Raw genomic sequence first — 21,851 nt, 5'->3', positions numbered from 1 at the left:
ACAATGAGTGTTTATTTTATTTTTTTAAGTAACCATTTGAGGTTTAACTGATTTCTGGCTCTTGTTAATGTAAACTGTGTATGTACAGCATTTGCTTTACTTTGATTGCTTGTGCTGGAATTATCTTGAAAACACACAGCTTTAAAGGTCACTATATGTATAATATAAGCTTCCTTGTCTAATCTTAATAGTTTATATCCACACAGTATATGGTTACATATAGATAAACAATCAACTCTTGCATGAAGTGTAAATAAAGTGAATATTCATGAAATGATACTACTTCAATCCAGTGATTTCTCCTCTAAACTAAAGGTGGATTTCACAGGTTTAAACCTCAGATGAAACAGCAGACCGATAGTATTTTAATTCCTATCAAATACTTCCATCTGTGCTTGATTGAGCTTGCCTGGTAGATCCAACGACATGGACCTCAGGCACCATGACTACTTATCTAAGACTCCAAGCAGGCACAAGCAAACGATCAAAGAGTATTTGTGAGGATTTAAATAGTATTTGTCGCAGATCTGATTACATTTACATTTAGTCATTTAGCAGATGCTCTTATCCAGAGCGATTAACTGGAGAAACATCAACACGAGTGTCTCCTGAACAGATAGCTCGATAGCATAGATATAATCACATTTCCAGGGAAGTACTCTATTGTATTTCAAATCACACAATACGAAACTTGCAGACTAGGCTGCAGCTGGAAAGACTACTGATTTCATAGTGTGCGATCAGCTGGATACGGAGTCCTCATAGCTACAGTTGTTATAGCTACCATTTAATGTTGCATGCATATGAGGATTGATATGTATCAGAAACAACAGCAAAGTGTGATCGCTGTCGGGGAACACCAAACTCCCTTCCACAGCTGCAACTGTCGTCGTTCTTGCTGTTCCGACTCCAAGAGCCCTCCCGATATTTCACGTCACAGTGTTATGGAGTATTGGAGATCATAGTTGGAGGAGGAGCATGCAGAGAACCAAGCGGGGACAGTAGCCTGTCAGTGATCAGGAGCCTCTTCACCTCTCCAGGGACACTGAAGGAAAGATTGTGCCTTCTTCAGGAGCAAGATTAGTTTTGATCAGGTTTTCACTGTAAAACTAAGGAGATTACAGAGGAATAAGCTGCTGGCAAAGGTTCATCAGGAAGGCAATTTAGTGCCAACCCTGATAACGACAAAGACTCTTTAAATAAGGTTTAGTTGCAATCTTCTTATTTTTATGTTCGAAAAGGTCAGGTCAAATGGAATTACATTAGTTAATATCATGACCATCATAGATGGCGTCTGGATCCTAGTAGTTGATCGCCATTTTGGTACACTTTGGTGTGATTTATCTGGGTTCAGGAAAATTGCAAACATCTGTCATCGAGGCAAGGACAAATGTCGACACAATCCAGCAAACTAGTGGCGCTCTTTGATAGGTTACATCCTTGACGGGACACGGTACGGCCATAGCTGTGTGTCATCATCTTTGAGAACCTTGAATAGGTAAATGAACAAGCTACGGCTTGTTTCGGTTGGATCACAGACTCAGCTCAAACATCACCTTGAACATGCATCAACACGGTGGTGAGAGACTTTACAGTGAGTGTCGTTATCTTACGAAATACATGTTGATATAAAATAAAGCTTTGTGAAATAAGTCGCTCGGCATTTCAATGGGGAACAAACGAGTGCATGCCTGGCAGATGACTCTTTCACCTGCCTTCAAACTCAAAATACTATCCTCATTGGGAGCTATCTGACAGTGACTATCTTTACCCAAAGACCTACACATCCACTCACCCAAGAAAAAGGAATGCTTGATACATCGTCAGAAAGATTGCATTACTATTATTATTTTTCATTATTTCTTTCCTATCTCTCTTCTTCACCAGTGAATTGTCCCGGTGAGTTGTGCCGTTGGTATGAGTGTCAGTTCACTCGTTCTTCTTAGCAACAACTCTCTGCCCGTCGTGAGGAGAGGCCCTCTGCAGCACCAGGAGGCCAGAGAAAGTGAGAGAGACCCCCACCCACCACAACGTAATGTGGGTCTCCCCGAAGATTAGTTGGCCAAGAAATGCCTGAGTAAAGATAAATGTACTTAATTATTCAGTGGCTATTAGTCAGAAACATTCAGCTGAAATGGTAAAAATGTAATTCATGTTTTGGGTTTGTGTGTGTGTATGTGTGCATACTTGTGACTGTAATTATACTTTTTTTTTTTTTTTTTTTACATCTTCTGGAATCAACTGCTAAATGTGTTGTTTGGAATCCCCATTTCGGGATTCTATTAAAGACATGTCATTTCGGTTCATATTATGTACTTAAAATGGTACATTCCAAGACTAAATTATTAAGTTCAGTAAGTTCCCCTCCACAGAGACTCCAGAGAGTTCCATGGACACAAAGTTTCTTAGTTAAGGTTACACACCACTCTCTACGGGGCTGCTATTTGTAGCTGTTATGAAATATTTACTACACAAGGAGGGAATGTGAGGTTGTAAGTGTGTGGGAACAGAGTACTTGATGCTACAGTGCCTCATTACCAGAGTCTAAGTAGTACTGCACTTTACAATACCGCACATTGTTAAAGGTAGTATATACTCACAGAGGATTGTGTACGTAGCACTATAGTGTGCTAAACTAGTTACATATGTTGTTTATAGGTATTCATATACTCACAGCACTGTGTTACCCGAGTATAACTAACACCATACAGCCCTATAGAGTAGTATAGTAGTAAAGTGACATATTGTTACATTTACATTTTACATTTAGTCATTTAGCAGACGCTCTTATCCAGAGCGACTTACAGTAAGTACAGGGACATTCCCCCGAGGCAAGTAGGGTGAAGTGCCTTGCCCAAGGACACAACATCAGTTGGCATGACCGGGAATCGAACTGGCAACCTTCGGATTACTAGCCCGATTCCCTCACCGCTCAGCCACCTGACTCCCTATGTATGTATTGTTACTAGGTGAAGGTATTAAAGAGATACTTACGGAGGAGATGAAGTTGGAGGCCGTGGTGGTCACAGTAGTTTGGGTGGAGGAGGAGGAGTACCGTAGGGCCTTGGCCAGGAACGTCCACATCACGGCGTTGCAAGTGAACAACAGGCCACCGCACAGAAGACGCAACGGGATGTGCAGCTGGAACAAGACGAGAGCCGGGGGTTAACAGATTAATGCGGGCTGGAACGGTCAAGGAGATTCACATCCGTGGAGCATGTCTGCAACTGTATGAACTGTAGGTTTTAACTGTCAGGGGATGCACTCCATTGGTGTAAATTGAACTGGCTGCTGCCGGTTTAACGGCTGTATTTGAGATGTCAGGGCCCTTTTGCAGTCGGTATCGTTTGTCAAAATCTGCTGTAGCTATTTAAGATTTCAATTATTAGTAAACCGTTAAATTATGGCAGTTAAAAAATATGTGCCGACCGCCTTGAAGGTCATTTAGTCAAAGCAGGAAAGTGGCGTATTTAAACGAGATATTCACGTGACAGATTTGACTAATTAAACAAACTGTATTTGGTTATTTTGTGAGTTTATAACACAAATATCTGATACATGCCAAAACACTAGGTTACAAGGCTGCAATGTCGTCCTGGCACGCGGGTACAGCACGAGCACGACATGATGCGTCTGTCCCGGGAAGGACGCGGACGGTGATGCTGCTCAACACGCGAGCCGGAACCAAAGGCGCTAAACTCAACACTGGAAACCTCCCAACTTCCTGCTTCGTTGAGAAATTACTCGGCGGGCACAGTGATACCTACATTATTCAAAGACACCCGAATCCCATCGTATGAATAATTCAAGATCTTAAACTGTGGCTATGCCTCACCCAGTCACAAGCGGTAGTTTCGTCCGCTTGTCTAAATTTCCGCTGCTCTCCCCACGTCCTCATTCCGGTTTCACATACACCTTTTAGGTAATCGGCTCCTAGAGACAGCTTCGCCGACGACGACGCGACGGCGCCTAGAAAACCCGCAAGCAATGCATAGAAAACTCCGGGAAACATGATGACAACCGAAGCACATAATTTTCTAATCCATCACATTTCTATAGCTACAAGCATGAGCGGTGTCTTGCTGGTGAAGATCTGCTGCAATTCTTACTAACAACCGTCCGGTGGCAGCCACACCAATCAAAACACACAGTTGGCGGCTAGGTATGCAACGGTTGGACAACAGCGTTTGTGTGGCATTGTGGGATAAGTAGTTTCTAAACAGGAATTCCACTCGTTCAGAAATACGTTTTCGTGAATGGATTGTTTCGAACCGCCCATTACATTGATTTGTGGCTTAAGTGCCTCACAATGGCTGTACCCAATCAATTAGCGTAATTATGATGAATTACGATAATTGCCCTAAATTTGTCAAATTAATACAATGGCTATTATATAATTTATATACAATTAAATGAAAAGCCAGATGTCCCTTCATTCTCATCATCAAACAGTAATTTAGCCAGACGAGATTTTGGATAATGCTTTTTCTTCTTGGCTTCATTAATGTTGGGTGGAGGGGCTAGATCCATTCTAATGAAATGGGGCAAAGCTATATATCAGGTCCAGTATCACTCTGATCCAGACAGTCTCTACCCCCCCTCCCCTCTCTGTCTCTATCCTTCCCTTCTCCTTCCTTCCCTCTCTCTGTCTCTCTGTGTCTCCCCCCCTCTCTCTCTCCCCCCCCCTCTTCTCTCTCTCTCTTTTATGGAGTCCTTCTGGCTGAAAGTCCCTGTGTCCCTGCAGCATACTGATGATCTGGACCATGAAGGTTCATTACCTAAAAACATCTCATCACAGCAACAAGTGGAGGGCCACTCAGTCCAGACCCTATCTCTGCCCTTCAGACTGCTGGAGCTCTCAGAAGATAAGCCAGACTATGTACATCTAACTCCAAAAACACATGAAGAAGGTACTGCAGTTCATACATATTTTGATTTTAGTCAAATTATATTTGATGTTAATTAGCTAGATTAAGAATAAATGTCAGTAAATAAATTGTCGGGTCACTGTTGTGGATCACATTCCCACAAGCGGACAGATACAACAGTTTAATCTCAGCTGTAACTCACTTCCTCACAATTACGCAATCAGTTGCTTGGTACTGAGAGTCTTCTAGTCGTTGTCAAAGCTTTGAAATTCCACTGACTGGTTGTGGGGATGCATCGATTCAGTCATCAACGTATTTTCCTCGGCTTCCTTTAGGCTGCTGTGACTCACCAGTAGATGGCTCTAAAGTTCTTCCTAGCAACCGCCCTTTAAAAATGAGGCAACAGCTGATTGGTTTGGAGATCCTGACCAGATGTAGTATGGCCTAGGCCTCTATCAACCGCAACCTAAACTAGGAACATCATAACTGCAGATATATAACATAATAATCAACTACCAGTTGGGATAACAAGAGGTTTCTGAATAACCCAAAACCTTTGTAGAGATGTCGTTGGTGACATACCTAACTTAGCAGACTCAAGATTAACCCACTTTTCTTTCAGTCAATTAAGGAAGGGAAACTACATTCAACTGTCCAAAACTATCAATAGAATGAAACAGAAATAACTCAACAGTCTTCAACAACAACATTTAACTTTCAGAACTTTTCTCAAATTCAAGTTCTGAATCAGCTAGTGTGTCTTACTGCAGTCAATCGACAGGCTTACAGCCAAAGAGCTTTCACCATCTCCTCCAAGTTTATTAGGCTGTCGTCATCGGCACACTCTCAAAAGAATAATAACATGTTATAATAATAACACGAATGGGGCTCCAATTAACTTTAATTGTCCCATTTTGAAATGCCTGGCCTTGGAGGTGTTCAGACAGCAAAAGTGTCAAATCCCAACTGTAATTGGGGTCCTTTTTGTGTTCACTGAGAGATAACAGAGTCTAGGGAGAACAAATGAGTGGAGTGGCTGTCATAAACCGACCTTGCGCTTGTTAATCCTCCTGGCTTTGTGGAAAAACAGACTGACCTCGAAGGGCATGGCTAAAGACAAGTTGACATTATAACTCCCACCTCAAATGCCATCTTATATATCGAGTGTTGGCAAATACTCTTTTGATGAACTTGAGGGAACGAAAAGAGCTTTAAATGACCAAACAGTTGTACGTGGGGGGGTGGGGAAGATCAACTTTTGGAAACATACCGTGCTATTTGTATCCTTATCAAATTATTATCGCACACAAAGAACACTGATAGAGTCCGCAAAAGAGGCAAACAGAAAGACTCCTTTTAATAATAAAAAAAATTCCACTCTGTCATATCCTAGCAGGTAGATTTAGGTGCAACGGTGTAGTGTGGCCATCGCGGGTGAGTGATCTCACGAATAGATATCTACTAAGTGGTGTGTACTTGATTTAGAGGTCAGGCGAACCCTCCTCCTGGGTGGAGACTACAGTGGCTAGTCCCTTCAGCATGGGTGATTTACCAGGATTTCCTGACACTGTGAGCTGGCACATGAAATACCTTGTCTCCCAGCCCATCCGTTGTCACCATAAAACTAGTCTTTCTGCTTTTTTTGCTGCCTACCTTGATGAATATGCAGGCTCTAGCCTTCGATCCTGTAGACATGGTGTGCCTGCAGGAAAGCCAGCCGAGCGCACACACATTCAGAGGAAGTACACACACTCATGCACCAACACACACACACATACACAAATGTACACACGCATGTACACACACATACGTACAAACAAATTGAATTTGCCTGTCTTTGTAAAACAAAAAAAGTGGATTGTGCAATCCTCTGCCAGATCCAGCAGACATCACCAGATCTGACCTTGCTATTATAAAATATAACATTCCTTCATCAGACCAGAGCAGCAACCACTTTTCTAAAATTAGTTTTGTTTTGTGTTTCATTCAGGAACCGAACATTCAGAGCAGAAAGCTTTCGCCCCGGAGACATTAGACAAATTAAAGCTATTTTGGCACGTGGCAGATGCGACAAATGCGACAGATACATATAAAACTAACAAACTGGGAGATTGTCTTGGTTCATGTCCTTGTCGACAGGGACAAGAAGATCAGGTGTGATGCTAATCGGATCCGTCTGTTCCCTGGGAATGCAGGTTCAGGCAGAAGGTCGTTCTGTCTCTCTGCTTACAGTGACGACCTGATGTTGCTGCAGAACCCAGGAGCTCACCTCCAGGGTAACTGACTGAGTGGGCCGTATTACACCACTGTGTAATACGGTCCTTTTATGTCTTATATCTCCTTCAGTTTCAATCCCACACGCTATTTCAGTTGTGTTTTCAGGATGTGGTTGGCAGGCTAGTTTTGGTTCAGGTTTTCTTCATGTAATCTATATTCATTTATTCAGTAAATTTCATAGTCATGTATTCAAAATTCATTTATTTAGTAAAAAGAAAAGAAAAAGTTGTTTGTTATTTTAGGCACAATGCGATTTTGTACAATTTGTTTTCAGTCCTGTTTTTGTTTTAATTTACACATACAGTACATTGTACAACGCTGTACACCAATTAGTTGCAGCTGTGCTGTTTTTAAGCCAGACAGCTTCGTGCTTGCAACACTTTTTGAGAGAATGTTGTCATGCCAAGGTATTATGTCACACGTAGATTATTGTTTTGGTTATTCTGGAAATTTCCAGACATGGACAGGGAGCATTTGGGAGGGGGGAGGGGAGAGGGGGGAGGGGGGAGGGGGGAGGGGGGAGTCAAGCAGAGTACAAACTGCTGTTTTGATAGTTTACACAGACACTTTCTGTGACACAGTTATCTCTTGTGATTGATGGAGCATTAGTCTGTTTAGAAGTTCAGCTCTGGATTTTTGATGTTAAAGTTTATCTGGTTTTAATTAAGGAGATGGGATGCATTCCTGCAACTGGCTGACACTAAAGCATTAGATAGTATTTATACGTTTGAACACTTTTACTCATTTAGTAGATGCTTTCATACAAAGTGGCATTCAAATAGTGCGTGTAGAAAATTCAGAAGAAGCCACACATCGCAATGTGATGAGGTGTGTTGATGAAAAACAAAAAACAATTAAATACAGGGAGTCAGGTGGCTGAGCGGTGAGGGAGTCGGGCTAGTAATCTGAAGGTTACCGGTTCGATTCCCGGCTCTGCAAAATGACGTTGTGTCCTTAGGCAAGGCACTTCACCCTACTTGCCTTGGGGGAATGTCCCTGTACTTACTGTAAGTCGCTCTGGATAAGAGCGTCTGCTAAATGACTAAATGTAAAATGTAAATACTGCCGAGAGCATATGCAGGAATATGGAGCTTGTCTAACAGCTACACTATAAGTCACATTGATCCTACCTTTCAACCTGTCCACATTTTCCACAAAACGTTTTCTTCAGTAAACCAGCAACGCTCCTTTAAAGCTCACAGTCTTTTGGTCTCTCCCCCTCTCTCTCTCTCTCTCTCTCTCTCTCTCTCTCTCTCTCTCTCTCTCTCTCTCTCTCTCTCTCTCTCTCTCTCTCTCCCCCTCTCTCTCTCTCCCCCTCTCTCTCTCTCCCTCCCCCTCCCTCTCTCCCTCTCTCTCTGGACCATAAACACAGACTTTAGGAGGGAGATTTAAGAGACGCCAGCATTTGACCTCCTCTGTGATGATCCATGCGCTCTGTGGAGGGACATGTTGTGGCCTCTGACAGGTTCTAGCCTTGGGGCATCTGAACAGGCAAACAGACACAGGCCCGGGATTGAGGCGGGAGACATGTCAGTGAGGCCTGGGTTACCATGACGCCCCGAGGGAGACCAGTGAGAACGTTGACAGACAAACCTACCGGTTTACATGTATAGTTGTTGTGCTTGTCCGTCATGACTGAGAATAACAAGCAGAACCACTAAGAATGTTGTCAGTGAATTGTTCGAAATGATTAGCTACATTTTTCTAATTCTTACCTTTGTTGTATAACAGCTCATATAGGTTAGGACCAATAGTATTTTGAGGGGTTTCAATTATTGTTATAGGGTCAATAGTGAGCTAGGGATTGTCAAGAGGAGCAGTACAAATGAATCCAATGTACCTGCACTCGTTACAAATCAATAAAACTAAAAATGTGCTCTGTGTTGAGCTAGGGATGAGTGAGTTTGAGCTCTCACTAACGACAGCCTGCTGTATCCACGACGATGATGACTTCCAACGGAGCCGAAAGGAAAGAAATACATAAAATATATAAAAACCAATTTAATTCATCTGAAATAACCAAGTCGGTTTCACACTACTGGGAACAACTGTCATAGTCTCTCTTCCGAAGTAAAATGCAGTTGACCTGGGTCTGACCTGCAGAGTATGCTTTTAACAAACTATTGACTCTAGCCTAAGACCACCCTCCCCCCTTCTTTATCTTTCTCCTCCCCCCCCTCTCTCTCTCCCCCCCCCCCCCTCTCTTTATTGATCTCTGTTTTCTCTGCCTCAACAGACCATCCAGGATTCTTGGGTTTTCTTAAGTGTCTTGTGGAGGAAGCTGGCTCCCCATGTTTGATTTGACAGCTCTGTCCTGTAATTTGTTTACGGTGGTATCATTCAAAATAGGTTAAGATCTTATCAGATGTAATCTGTCTCTTTATCACCTCTGTAAATAAGTTCGTGACAACCAATTTATATGTAGGCCTATTTTTATTGAAAGAGGCATGCTTAAACGCAAGTCTGACCAAAAAAAGTGACATTAATATACACTACAACTACACTAACTAACGAAATTAAAACTATTTACACGTTGCTTACCGCTAGTCTATATGTTCTACGTAGGACTATATTTTATTGGTATAGTTTATATGGTTTTATAAAGTCTCAACTGAGCCCAGTCAGTTGCAAAGCGATAAAAAACATGTGTGACTATAACATTTAGTCATTTAGCAGACGCTCTTATCCAGAGTGACGCTCTCAGTATTGCAGCATGTTCTTGGTTGTGATGATGTGGAATACTGCCGGATTTCTAATATCCGGGGGTTGGTCCGGGAGGTCGGGAGGGAGTGTCTGACTCGCAACAGAAAAACGTAGCCTACGTGGAGGAGAGTCACGGTGCTTCGCAACTGCAGTACTGGAGTCTTCGGTTCATCTGCGAGTAATATGAATGTTTCGCACAAACGGGGACGGTCAAAACACCAGCGAAACATGGATATTGCATATTTTATGCTTTTCGTGTAGGTCAGAAGACGTACTTTGCATTGTTTACCACTTATGTTCTAGCAAAATCGTCCTGCACCGTCCGTCCCGTCGCCAGTATGGAGAAGACTATCTGCGGTCCGCATCCTGGGACAAATAAAACGAACTCCGGTTCCCTGCCCTCGGACAGGGGCAATTCTTCAAAAAAGATCGGACGAACTGGATCTCACAGCCCCGGGTCTGCTTCACTCGGTAGCTCGGCCGTTGGAGGAGGGGGTCGGGGAGGTGTGTTGGGAAACAGCATGAATTTGCAACTAGCGAAAAAACGGCAGTTAGAAGGAGTGCTGTGCAAATACACCAACCTGATTCAAGGTTGGCAGAACAGGTAAGCAGTCACATAGCGAGCAATGATTTAATTGAAACCGCACCAACAGTAGCCTACAGTATAGGCTATATGGATAGGCTAAATGTTTAGGATTTTGCTGTCATCCACGTAGCAATATCACTTGACACTGGTATCCCAAAGTATTGTCAAAGATGTTAAAGCTATGTGACTTAGTAAGATCTTGGTAGTTGGGTTGCAACCACAGTTAACAACTGTTTGGAGTGGGCCTGTAACAACATTCTGCGATTATCCGTTTGTCTGTAAATACCAAATTATTCTCATGGAGTCCGACTACTCCAACTAATGTAAGACATCACACCAGTAGGCTATTAGAACCCTCACATCGTAGTATCCGGCATGTCGGAGTTGTGAAATCCTAGGGTGGAAGTTTACACAGTGACCCAGATCAGGATGAATCTACAGTGCCCTCTTAATGGCGTCTGTGTGGCTGTGAACACACACAACAATGTTGTGTCAGGATCGTCATTTTATTAGCTAAATGCCTCTGCTAGTGGTGCCTTGTTATTGCAATGCTGCTTAGCGGAGGTGAAAGGGAAAGAGACACAGTAGGCTGCTAAAGTGGATGTTGGTGTGAAGGTTGTCGTGGCTGGTGGCTAGTGTGTGTGGGGAGGAAGAGGAGGAGTAGGCACATTAGACAGCACACACCCACAGATGTGTGTGTGTGTGTGAGAGAGAGACATCTCGCCAACATTTACTGCATATCCAACTTTTGTTTGTGGATGTCAAATATAGCTTTTTAAATTATGACAGTTTGTTTTTAAAGCTGTGCAGTTCACCATCCAAGCACAAGTAGACATCAGCTGCCTCTGTACTCTGTACTGGTGGTGTTTATTCCTCCTTATTCAGTTTCAAAGGGCTGGCAGGCTTGGCTTTCACCAAGAAACTACTTTTTTGTTCAACCAACTGGGCCGGTGCCATGATTGACAGCCTGAGTTAACCGTGTAGCTAGGCAGAACCAGACAGATACGGCAACCAGTGAGGCAAAACTCGATCTTAACATGTCAGGATTACGATACACTTCTCTTTTTTTCATATAATTTTTGTTCGTTTTTTATAATGAAGGAAAAATAACGCAGCTCTTTCGACGAAATCAAAGGAGTCTGTAATTGAGCGAGCAGGAAAAAGGAGAGTCAGGAAGATGAAAGGCAGGCCTGGGGGGTCATTTGACTAATGTTACTGTTAGGCCACTTTGCTTTCCACAGAGAGTGGCCCCCGGCTCTTGAAAGTCACTCTCTTCATCTACAGCACTTCCAGCTCCCTCTTGACATTGTGCGATTAGATACAATAAGCAACTTAAAGCTTTTGTGTGTTGCTATGTTTAGGCTTGAAAGGAAAGATGATGATTCTGTTTCACACAGGTAGGGGGGGGGCTTTCAATAATGTAGGAGACCGTGTAGTAGATATTTTGCTGGAATTTTGTTAGGAATTTCTACAATTTCTGGTATTTTGTGAGGGAAGACGTTTCCTCAGCGTCAAGACGATTGTTGCCTAGTGCCCAGGGATAGAATGTTTTCACTGAGGGGGAAAAGAAATAAGCAGTAATGTCATATTGTACAGGATGGATACTGACGACTGGAACACTTCACACGAAGATCTTTCTCTTCGTTCTTGTTTTTTGCCTCATAACAACAGCTTGGAACCTTCTGCTGTGTAGAAAGTGTTTCATAATATCCAGGACACTGAGTGGTACAGTGCTAGAGTAATTACAAGCCCTGTCCATCACATCGTGTGTGATGAAGGAACATGGACGTCCTGTCTGTATGTAGCTGCACTCATGAACAGGGTTTAATTCTGTAAACGCGGGGGATAGTTTAATTGTGAAGGGGTTTTGGCATGTGTACGCATACAATGGCATGTGTTTTTTGAGAACACAGCACTCACATGAGCTCACGCACACATACACACACGGTGTGAATGCTACTCTACCTTTCACTTCAGAGTTCCTTCAGGATCCATGGGAGGGTGACTTACCATTACTGTTCACACACACACACACACACACACACACACACACACACACACACACACACACACACACACACACACACACACACACACACACACACACACACACACACACACACACACAGGTAAACTACCCCATGCTGCAGCCCACTGTTCTCATTATAGGCAAGATTAATGTGTGTACTGTGGCACACAGGGCATCTGCTCTGCGCCAACACCAAATGCCTTGCAGTGCAAAGACTCAAAACACCAACAGGAGATGCAGACTGTTGTTCCTCAACAGATGTTCCTCAAAACACCACGACTGTTCATCATGTACACGGCTGTACATGATGAACAGTTAATGCTGCAGGGCCGGACTAATTGTTGCCTGGCTTAGATACAGTTCAGCCACTGTGATCCGATCAACTTGTGGTTTGATGTGAAGACAGTCGCTGCGGGATTCATTCATATAGCGCTTTCATCTAAAGCAGCGTACAAATGTACAATAGTTATTTATTTTCTTTCTTTGTCACTCCTCCTCAAAAGTTGCTTGTTTGAACTAGAACTGGAAGGTCTGAACATTCTTTGTGGTTGAGGGCTGGTTTCCAAGGTGACCACAGAAACTGCACTGATGAGTTTACGAAGATAATAATGGGACAGTATTTCCAGATGCCCTCTCCAATCCTGTTTTCAGCTCTTGTCTCTTCACTATCTTAATGATCATTAAGAGACTTACTATCGAATGAAGACAAATATATTTTTGTTGAAATGCCGTTTTCTTTGACTGGAAAGACCTTGTACTTTTTTCATTAAAAAAAGCGTTCCCACCAGTGTGTGTTACAGTGAAATGTAATCTGAAAGATTATACCTCCTCACAGGCAACTAGACCGACCGCTCCTGTCCTCCTCACCGTGTGCTTCTCCTCTCTCTGAGCCACAGAGCGTTCCCGATGTCGTTCCGAGAACGGATCGCAACAATCTTGGTTGTAGCTTCTATTTAAGTCTCTCCCCATGCAGAGAGAAGTGGGAGAGGGGGAGCAAAGGGATGAATCATTTCTCTGCAGATGTGCCTTCTGGAGAGGAGGGGTGGGTGAGGGAGAGAAGGAGAAGAAAGGGAGAGGAGGGGTGAGGGAGAGATGGAGAGCAGGGGGAGAGAAGGAGAGGAAAGGGAGATGAGGGGGAGAGGAGGGGGAGAGAAGGGGAGAGAGGGAGATGTGGGGAAGAGGAGAGCAGGGGGAGAGGAGAGCAGGGGGAGAGGAGAGCAGGGGGAGAGGGAGATGTGGGGAAGAGGAGAGCAGGGGGAGAGGAGGGATGAGGGAGAGGTGGAGAGCAGGGGGAGAGAAGGAGAGGAAAGGGAGATGAGGGGGAGAGGAGGGGGAGAGAAGGGGAGAGAGGGAGATGTGGGGAAGAGGAGAGCAGGGGGAGAGGAGAGCAGGGGGAGAGGAGAGCAGGGGGAGAGGGAGATGTGGGGAAGAGGAGAGCAGGGGGAGAGGAGGGATGAGGGAGAGGTGGAGAGCAGGGGGAGAGAAGCAGAGGAAAGGGAGAGCAGGGGGAGAGGGAGATGTGGGGAAGAGGAGAGCAGGGGGAGAGGAGGGATGAGGGAGAGGTGGAGAGCAGGGGGAGAGAAGGAGAGGAAAGGGAGATGAGGGGGAGAGGAGGGGGAGAGAAGGGGAGAGAGGGAGATGTGGGGAAGAGGAGAGCAGGGGGAGAGGAGAGCAGGGGGAGAGGAGAGCAGGGGGAGAGGGAGATGTGGGGAAGAGGAGAGCAGGGGGAGAGGAGGGATGAGGGAGAGGTGGAGAGCAGGGGGAGAGAAGCAGAGGAAAGGGAGAGGAGGTGGAGAGAAGGGGAGAGAGGGAGATGTGGGGAAGAGGAGAGCAGGGGGAGAGGGAGATGTGGGGAAGAGGAGAGCAGGGGGAGAGGGAGATGTGGGGAAGAGGAGAGGAGGGGTGAGGGAGAGGTGGAGAGCAGGTGGAGAGAAGCAGAGGAAAGGGAGAGGTGGAGAGAAGCAGAGGAAAGGGAGAGGAGGTGGAGAGAAGGAGAGGAGGGGGGAGAGGCAGATGGAGAGGTGGGTAAGAGGAGAGGGGAGAGGCAGATCGAGAGGTGGGTAAGAGGAGAGGGAAAGCAGGTCTGATGTGCCTGCGCAGGGCTCCATTGATCAAAGCTGTGTGAGTGTCTTGGTGCTAAGCTGGTCTGTTCCGGTCCACGTGTGACCTGCTGGCCCTGGAGAAGCAGCCTGGAAACCAGGGGCCCTTAGTAACGCCGTGGTCCAATTAGGACCCATCTGCGCTCACTCGGAAAGCTTTATTCAAGGACTCTGAAACAGGGGTGTCAGGCTTCTCCTCAGAGCTGGGAATTTCATACAGTTGTGGATGGAAAACGTCCCACAGAGAGACCTGAATAGGTCATAGTTTCTTCTTTTTTTCCGAAGATATGTGTTTTGGGACATTTCTGCCTTTATAATTTACCACCCAGCGAAGATGTTTGAAGCAGCCTTGAGTGGCTTGACCCATCGACTCCGTTCCAGCCTCATAGCATAACAACACGGCTTACGTAACTAGCAAGTTACTTTTAATCTTTATTTTGTGGTGATTATTAACGTGATACAAGATGTGTTTTTGACACAATCAAGTGAGTGTCTGTGTGTGTGTTTTTGCTATTGTCCGGACATCGAACCACCAGAGAGTTATCCGTCTCATTCCCATCCATCACATTTAGGAGCCGCGTCGTGTTTCACTTCAGATACAGGGCTACCCGGCCCAGAGGTCAACGGTAAATCCTCCGCTCTGCTGACTGGGCCGGAGAGGAACTGACGCAGGCACAAAGTTCGCTGTCCCGCACATTTATCTCGGCTAGTCGGCCTGTGTCTGTGTGTGTGTGTGTGTAGGAGTAGGAGGAGACCTAGTTGAGGTTTTGGGATCACTTCCCAAAAAGGTTGAGGATTAAGGAATATTTCACAGTAAAGTCCCAAATCGTTTTGTGAGGAAGAGAGATTTTGCACGTTCGTGCATTGTGGTCAATTCTTATGTATTTTGGCGGTCACATACTCAAGGATCGAGTGCGAAGCCTAGCCTGTTAATGTAGTATTGTGTTGTTTGTGCCGTGGGTGGGTGGTATTGACCGTTGAGCACTTGCTCGGCTTGTTCCAGAGTCTGGTCAATACCGCCACTCTAATCGTGCATGGAAAGACGGCATTGATCACCAGGGAGAGAACCTCTGGTTAACAACAGCTTGCCCTAGGCTAACATGGCTGTACATGGGGTCAACCGACAGTGTGGACACGCCTTGGTAGTCTAGTAATGTTAGGCCTACTTGTCCATGTGCCACAGATAGTTTGGTTGGCGCTATGAGGATACTGATGCGAATGCCAACATAGTTCCTTCTGTGTGTGTTTTATTTTTAGCACCCTTGCAGGCGGAGAAAGTTTCAATTAAGTGTAGCGGTGAGATATTCATTAATCAGATACTGAGAGCTTCGCTCAAGATGCCCGGCCTAATGGCTTCTGTGGTAATTTGAGGTTTGGCTGGTAGGTAGGTGTTGATGACAATGCCTTGGCTAACGTCAGGGACGGTTTAGATGAGGAGTTCATATGCGACTACACCCACTGGCTGTCATAGCACGAGAACGAACAACGAGAAATGCACAATGAATATCTCGGCTCGCTCGATATCGCACTCTTTATTTTCATGATGTATCCCATTCTGTCGCGTGCTCCCTCCCTCCCTCCCTCCCTCCCTCCCTCCCTCCCTCCCTCCCTCCCTCCCTCCCTCCCTCCCTCCCTCCCTCACTCCCTCCATCGGACACTTATACGATTCGTGTGTTCACCTCTTTCACTTTCCCTGACATTGACAGGCTACATACACCAGTAATGTGGAAAAAGTTCACCTATAATTAGAACTCTGACTTGCAGTAACATACAAACAGTGCATCTCAAAATGTTTAGAACAATAATCTAATATATATATTTTTTTACCCTTCTGTCCCATAATCCCTCCCTCTCTCCCTCCCCTCTCCTCTTCTCCCTCCCCTCCCATCCTCTCTATTCCTGTCCTCCACACCCCATCCCTCCTCACTTTCCCTGTTCCCCCTCTCCCTCTCCCTCCCCCCTCTCTCTCCCCCTCCCTTCCCTGCAGGTACTTTGTTTTGGACCCAGAGCTGGGGCAGCTCCAGTACTTCGTCAATGAGCAGGGGAGGAGCCAGAAGCCAAGAGGGTCCTTGCCAATGATTGGTGCGTCTGTAACCCCGAGCGACGAGGCACCACACATGTTCATCGTCAACTCGGTCAACGGAGAGCTGTACAAACTTCGAGGTAGGGCCCTTGGTCAGGCCTGGAGGGGAATGTGAATGGGAGGTGGATGAGAAGTCATGTGGTTGCATGGAAACACAACGCCCATAAACAACACTGAAGCATCTGACGTGCTCGAGCCACACCAACGCACACTTTGATATGGACCAGGACAGGGTGAAAGCTATGCTATGCAAAATGCTATTCCCATCACTAATCCCCCACCCTACCCCCAACCCCTGTCAAAAGAGATCCCCTGTCAAGAACCAACACACCTCAACCCCACCCATTAAACCCCCTCCCCAAGAACCCCAGGCCCCCCCCCCCCCTGTCAGTAGAGATCCTCTCTGGTCACGGCCACTGCCTGTGAGCTTTCGTGAGCTCCGTATCCTGGTGACTGTCCTACTGGTTACTCCGACATGTCAGAGCACCAGCCATCCCCGAGAGAGACACTCTCAAACTCCAGCCCCTGGAATGTCCCCTTCCCAGAGGGAGGTATTGGAATAACTTGCCCTATATTCCTAAGAATGGCGCAGTGATCCCTGTGGTAAGTCCATAGGAATATTCCCACAGTGAAACAAGGCTGTAGTGAGTCAAGTGGGGAGGAAGGATACATAAAATACACTTTTTTGGTTGGAATATATAGTTTCTTAAAGGCTAAATGTTTTATTAAATATCAGGAACTTAAGCTGGAGATGGTCTTTCTCTAAATAGAAGGACCTGCATTGCTGGTTGTTTATTAAAAGGCAATTGATAAAGATTAGTCTGTGAGACGTAGAACTCGGCATGGATTCCATGGAAACGTTGTCTGGGCCTCTCTCCGTCAGAAAAGAAAATTTCAAAGTTCAACCAGGAAATGTTTACTTTTCAACAGCCTTGAGTGAGTTGGCAACCACCAACCTCACCCCCCCCCCCCCCCCGAACATACCTCAGTTAAAATCGCCTGATGCAATTATTTTGTTCTGACTGGTGTTGATGTTTTTGACGGGGATAAATTTCAGCATGGAGTCCTGGAGACAAATTTCCCTTTGTGGACTACAAAGTTGTATCGTAGCTCTTACAGCCTCCCCCCCCCCCTCCGGATTTAACACCAGCCCAGGCCGTGACTGTAACCTTTGTTCCCGGGCTGATATCCTGTGATAACCCCTCTCATAGAGATTTCCACACCCTCCCCACAGCTCTGGGAAATAGGTGGGACTAGCTACTCTCTCTAATTCTCTCTCTGGAGGGCCTCAATTGATCTCAACTTCTAATAACTTCTCTGTGAATTCAAGAATGTGTATTTGAGCCGTTGGGAGTTCTCAGATCTGATAGAGGCTGTAAACCAGGATCAGGCCTTTGCTGGTATTGAAACCTGGCAGGTCATTATATGGAGGGGAAAATAACACAGAGAACAATTCATGTTCAGAGCACAACCATGAGGAATGTGTGTGTGGTAGTACTTAAGGATAAAGAAAAGCAGCGGGTTTTAATCATGTTTCAGTGATCAGATGGTAAATAAAACGCTTGACCACATGACGTCCGGTTCGAGATAGGCCAGACATTTACAAGGTTAAAGGCCTTTTTCAACGTGTTTAAATGGACTGAGCGGAAGGCTTAACTGCATATTACAAGCATTTGTGAATCTTAATGGTACGGATATTTGATGGTGCACATAAAAACAGGAATTGTATCATTTAAAAATATATATATATTTCTAATTTTACATTTTTTAAGCACACATCAAACTCAGTGTGAGGCAAATCATGAACATTATATCTTCTATCTGACAAGACTGGGTTACTTATTGAAAAAAACGGTAATGTTTTCACCACAGTCCATTAAACTCACTCCAAGACATACTGCCCCATAGTAACTGGTCCTTCAGAAGCCGCATACGCTTGAATGGGCTCCATCTATCCTGAACCCAGTCGTCGAAGCGCCCTGTCACGTTAGCCCCCGTTCACCTTAATCAGATTCCCCAGCAGATGACTGTTTCGGACTATCATCATGACTAACAACATCCACTTTATCACTGCAATTAGCATCAGTGTAATTACATAGGGATGGTGCTGCAACGCTTGACTGGGAATGAGGCGATATTAGCTTTGTGACTAGGCTAAGGGCCTGGTTTTTCTCGTTGAATCAGAGCCGGTCATTGGTGGAGAAGTAAGATAAACAGACGCCTAGGGCGCCATGAAGAGGGGAGCACCAGTTTCCCAAGCCTGAAATTGCGTGTTTAACCAAACGAACGCTGCGATCACCCTCAATATGCAGCCCCCCCCCACCCCCTCTAATGTACGACCCGGGGTGAAGCTTGCCCTAGGGCGCCATGTGCTGGAAACGGCACTGCGTTGAATCACCTCCGGGCTAAGCACATATTGCCATTCAGATGTGTTGATGACAACATGGCTGTCGCTGTTCGTTGTGTAGGAGGCAGAGCCGGGCAGGATATGATCCATAGCCACTTTAGGAGCGCAGGTGTTGAGTTTATTCGACAAGCGAAACGGAGACGACAACAGCAAAACATCGGAACCTGGCGCCTCTTCCCACTTTTGTACGTTTCAGACCGGAGCACGCGGACAAGCCGCTGAACTAATGACTAGCTAGCGAGTGTGGCTCGCATCAGCGTTGTGTTTTCAGCACACAAACAGGTGCGAATTAGCATAGCCGCGCAGCGCTGCCAAATTCACCTCTGTTCCTTCTAGTCAGCTGATTATGTTTAATCACGGAGATGCTTGTATACAGCGCGAGGGGGAGAGCAGCTGATCTAAATGCGCACTAGTCATTAGGAAATTGACATGTTTCTGAAGAGAGAGATGATTGTGTGTGAGATTTTTGTAAAGGTCTAGAGAGAAGTAGGGGTCATGCTATCTTGTTACAGGTGTTCACTGTGAATGCCGTCTTTCAGTCAAAGAGAGAGAGCGAGAGAGACAGAAAGAGAGAGGAAAAGAGAAAGGCTTGTCTCTATAAAGATGTTCAGATACCAAGAGTGATTGACACAAGCCAAATTAATTCCTTCCAGCCTTCCAGGAAACGACCACTCATTTCCTTAAAATCCACTTCAGTAGATTTAAACATTAATCTATTGTCTCTGCTAATCACTTCCAGAAACTCCAGACAATCGTGGTACATGCTAACAATACTTCAGCTAATGAAGTATTTCGTTTGCTATCTCATGAATTGTTACCATGGAGACGCAATAATTTTATTGCAGTCGGGACTCAGGGAAGCTAGTCTTGTGAGACTTAAGCTTCTGAATTGTCTACTACCTCGTTGTATCTTGAAGTCTGCGCCGTATAACAGTGGCTGTCACAATTGTTTCAGGATTGATGGGGACTTACAAACGAACTACACCTAATAGCCTCCATGACCAGACGGGCCAACATGATTGGTGACCAGAGCCTTTCGACCAATAGAGTGTCTGTAGTAGCACTTTTAGTAGTAGCTTAGTTTACATCAAGTTCTATTTGACAAAGCTCTCTCAGACGATCATTAACATAATAAAAGACATGTCTTGAAGTAGGCAGTCAGAAAATAACTGTCTTACATTTACATTTACATTTAGTCATTTAGCAGACGCTCTTATCCAGAGCGACTTACAGTAAGTACAGGGACATTCCCCGAGGCAAGTAGGGTGAAGTGCCTTGCCCAAGGACACAACGTCAGGTGGCATGACGGGGAATCGAACTGGCAACCTTCGATTACTAGCCCGACTCCCTCACCGCTCAGCCACCAGTCTTACAACAGACTGGTGTTGCTGTCAGTATTCCCACCACTATATGCATGTTATGATAGCAGATATTTATTCCTGTGTACATTTGTCAGACAGATTATAAAGATAGCCCCAACATCTGGTTCATTATGTTTACGGTGTTTTATCTAATGGTTAGTGCTACAGTTTTGATCTTAATGTAATTGGTTTTCACAGGTGATATTAGCACATAAGGGGCACACACATACAGTGAACGTTGCTTAATGACTTGCCTTTAATCCAAGTGTGAAAGAAATGGACTGATGATTCAGAATGTTATGTTTCTGTTTTCGAAGATGACGTTTGGGGGAATTTACGGTTTCATTTTATTTTTTCAGCGTCCGACGCCAAAGAGCAGCAGTTCTGGATGAACCAGCTTCAAGCCTGTGCCAGACGCCACTCAGACAGCAGTGCCAAGGTGTGTATGGTTACACACACACACACACACAGTCACATGATCACGACTACAGATGTAGCCACAGGCAAGCTCCTACACCTGTTTTCACGGATGAGCAGATAAGCAGTGACAGAAAATGCTCTCTCCAGATTCATAGTCTACTTCTTTTAGCTTGCACACACGACATGCTAGCTACAGTACAGTGGTGATTTCTCACTTCTGAAGGCACTGCCCAGGTAAATTACATTAAAACCACGTACAGAAAGTAGCCTAATACATCTAGTTATTCATTTTGGTGCTGCTTGGAATAAACATCTAGGGGTATTTTGTATTTGAATATTCCAGTGACAATGTTGCGTACTCACATTGCTTACAGGTTGCTAGCTAGCCGCTCTTTTTGAGGTAGGCTTCTCACTTATGAAAGTTGCTAAAAGGTGAAAGATTACGTGAGGACGCTGATAAAGACGCAAGATTAAATGATGAGTAAATCCAAACCAAATTTAAGTAAATTGGCAACACTGTGCAGAGACTAGACAGGTGTGTTCGACTTCATGCAGCGGCGCCGACAGCAGCCGGCTGCCTTGAAGCTGAGAATGCCATTGGCTGCTTCAAGTCAGCTGGGCTGCAGGCGGCTGCAGGCGACGCCGGCGCTGCATTAAGTCGAACGTACCTAACAACTTCATTTAAACGCGGAAGTTTTATGGAACCAGCGGTAAGTCGTTACCTGTAGCAACAGAACCCAAACTAGCTAAAAGCTAACGGTAGCTATTTGTCACTTGTTACTTTAAAATTAACAAAATATGCGAACACATTCAGCTAATGTCGACATTCACTATAAGCTTACAGTCAGCTAAAGCTGACAACATGCCGGTGTCCACGAGCAACTTAAGCTGGGTTAGGCAAGTTATTTTAGCTTCTGTTTGACACGATTCAAAACTAAATACCACCCGCTCCCTTCAAAGCCAATCCCTCAAAACTAGTAAACCTCATTGAGTGCAGGGGCAGAGAGCGCGCAGGTAG

At 45.1% G+C, this 21,851-nt stretch overlaps 2 protein-coding genes across 2 annotated transcripts in view; one reads left to right on the top strand and one right to left on the bottom strand.

The window, feature by feature from the left end:
* Positions 1-663: 663 nt before the first annotated feature.
* Positions 664-4,116, bottom strand: LOC136961858 (transmembrane protein 42-like). The gene is made up of 3 exons (XM_067255337.1): positions 3,836-4,116; positions 2,995-3,141; positions 664-2,073 (listed from the first exon to the last, which is right to left on the bottom strand). Exons 1-3 carry the CDS (start codon positions 4,010-4,012, stop codon positions 1,930-1,932), a joined length of 468 nt encoding a protein of 155 aa, XP_067111438.1. The 5' UTR covers positions 4,013-4,116; the 3' UTR covers positions 664-1,929.
* A 5,846-nt stretch (positions 4,117-9,962) lies between these two features.
* The window catches only part of LOC136962541 (oxysterol-binding protein-related protein 10-like), a 15,962-nt gene continuing 4,073 nt past the window's right edge, over positions 9,963-21,851 (top strand). Inside the window, exons 1-3 of the mRNA XM_067256333.1 lie at positions 9,963-10,452; positions 16,550-16,725; positions 20,773-20,852. Of these exons, the coding sequence (XP_067112434.1) occupies positions 10,187-10,452; positions 16,550-16,725; positions 20,773-20,852 (522 nt within the window). The 5' untranslated portion in view covers positions 9,963-10,186. The remainder of the gene's footprint in view (positions 10,453-16,549; positions 16,726-20,772; positions 20,853-21,851) is intronic.

The sequence above is a fragment of the Osmerus mordax genome, chromosome 18 (assembly GCF_038355195.1).
Source record: "Osmerus mordax isolate fOsmMor3 chromosome 18, fOsmMor3.pri, whole genome shotgun sequence".
NCBI classification, from domain to species: Eukaryota; Metazoa; Chordata; class Actinopteri; order Osmeriformes; family Osmeridae; genus Osmerus; species Osmerus mordax.
Note: the sequence above shows the minus strand (reverse complement) of the source record. Positions and strands in the feature narration are given on the sequence as shown.

Coding starts and splice junctions, on each gene's coding strand:
- LOC136961858 (XM_067255337.1), bottom strand. CDS start 4,012: ATGTTTCCCGGAGTTTTCTATGCATTGCTTGCGGGTTTTCTAGGCGCC. Junction 3,142..3,835: donor AAACTACCGCTTGTGACTGG/GTGAGGCATAGC, acceptor GTCTTGTTCCAG/CTGCACATCCCGTTGCGTCT. Junction 2,074..2,994: donor CCTCCAACTTCATCTCCTCC/GTAAGTATCTCT, acceptor ATCTTTACTCAG/GCATTTCTTGGCCAACTAAT.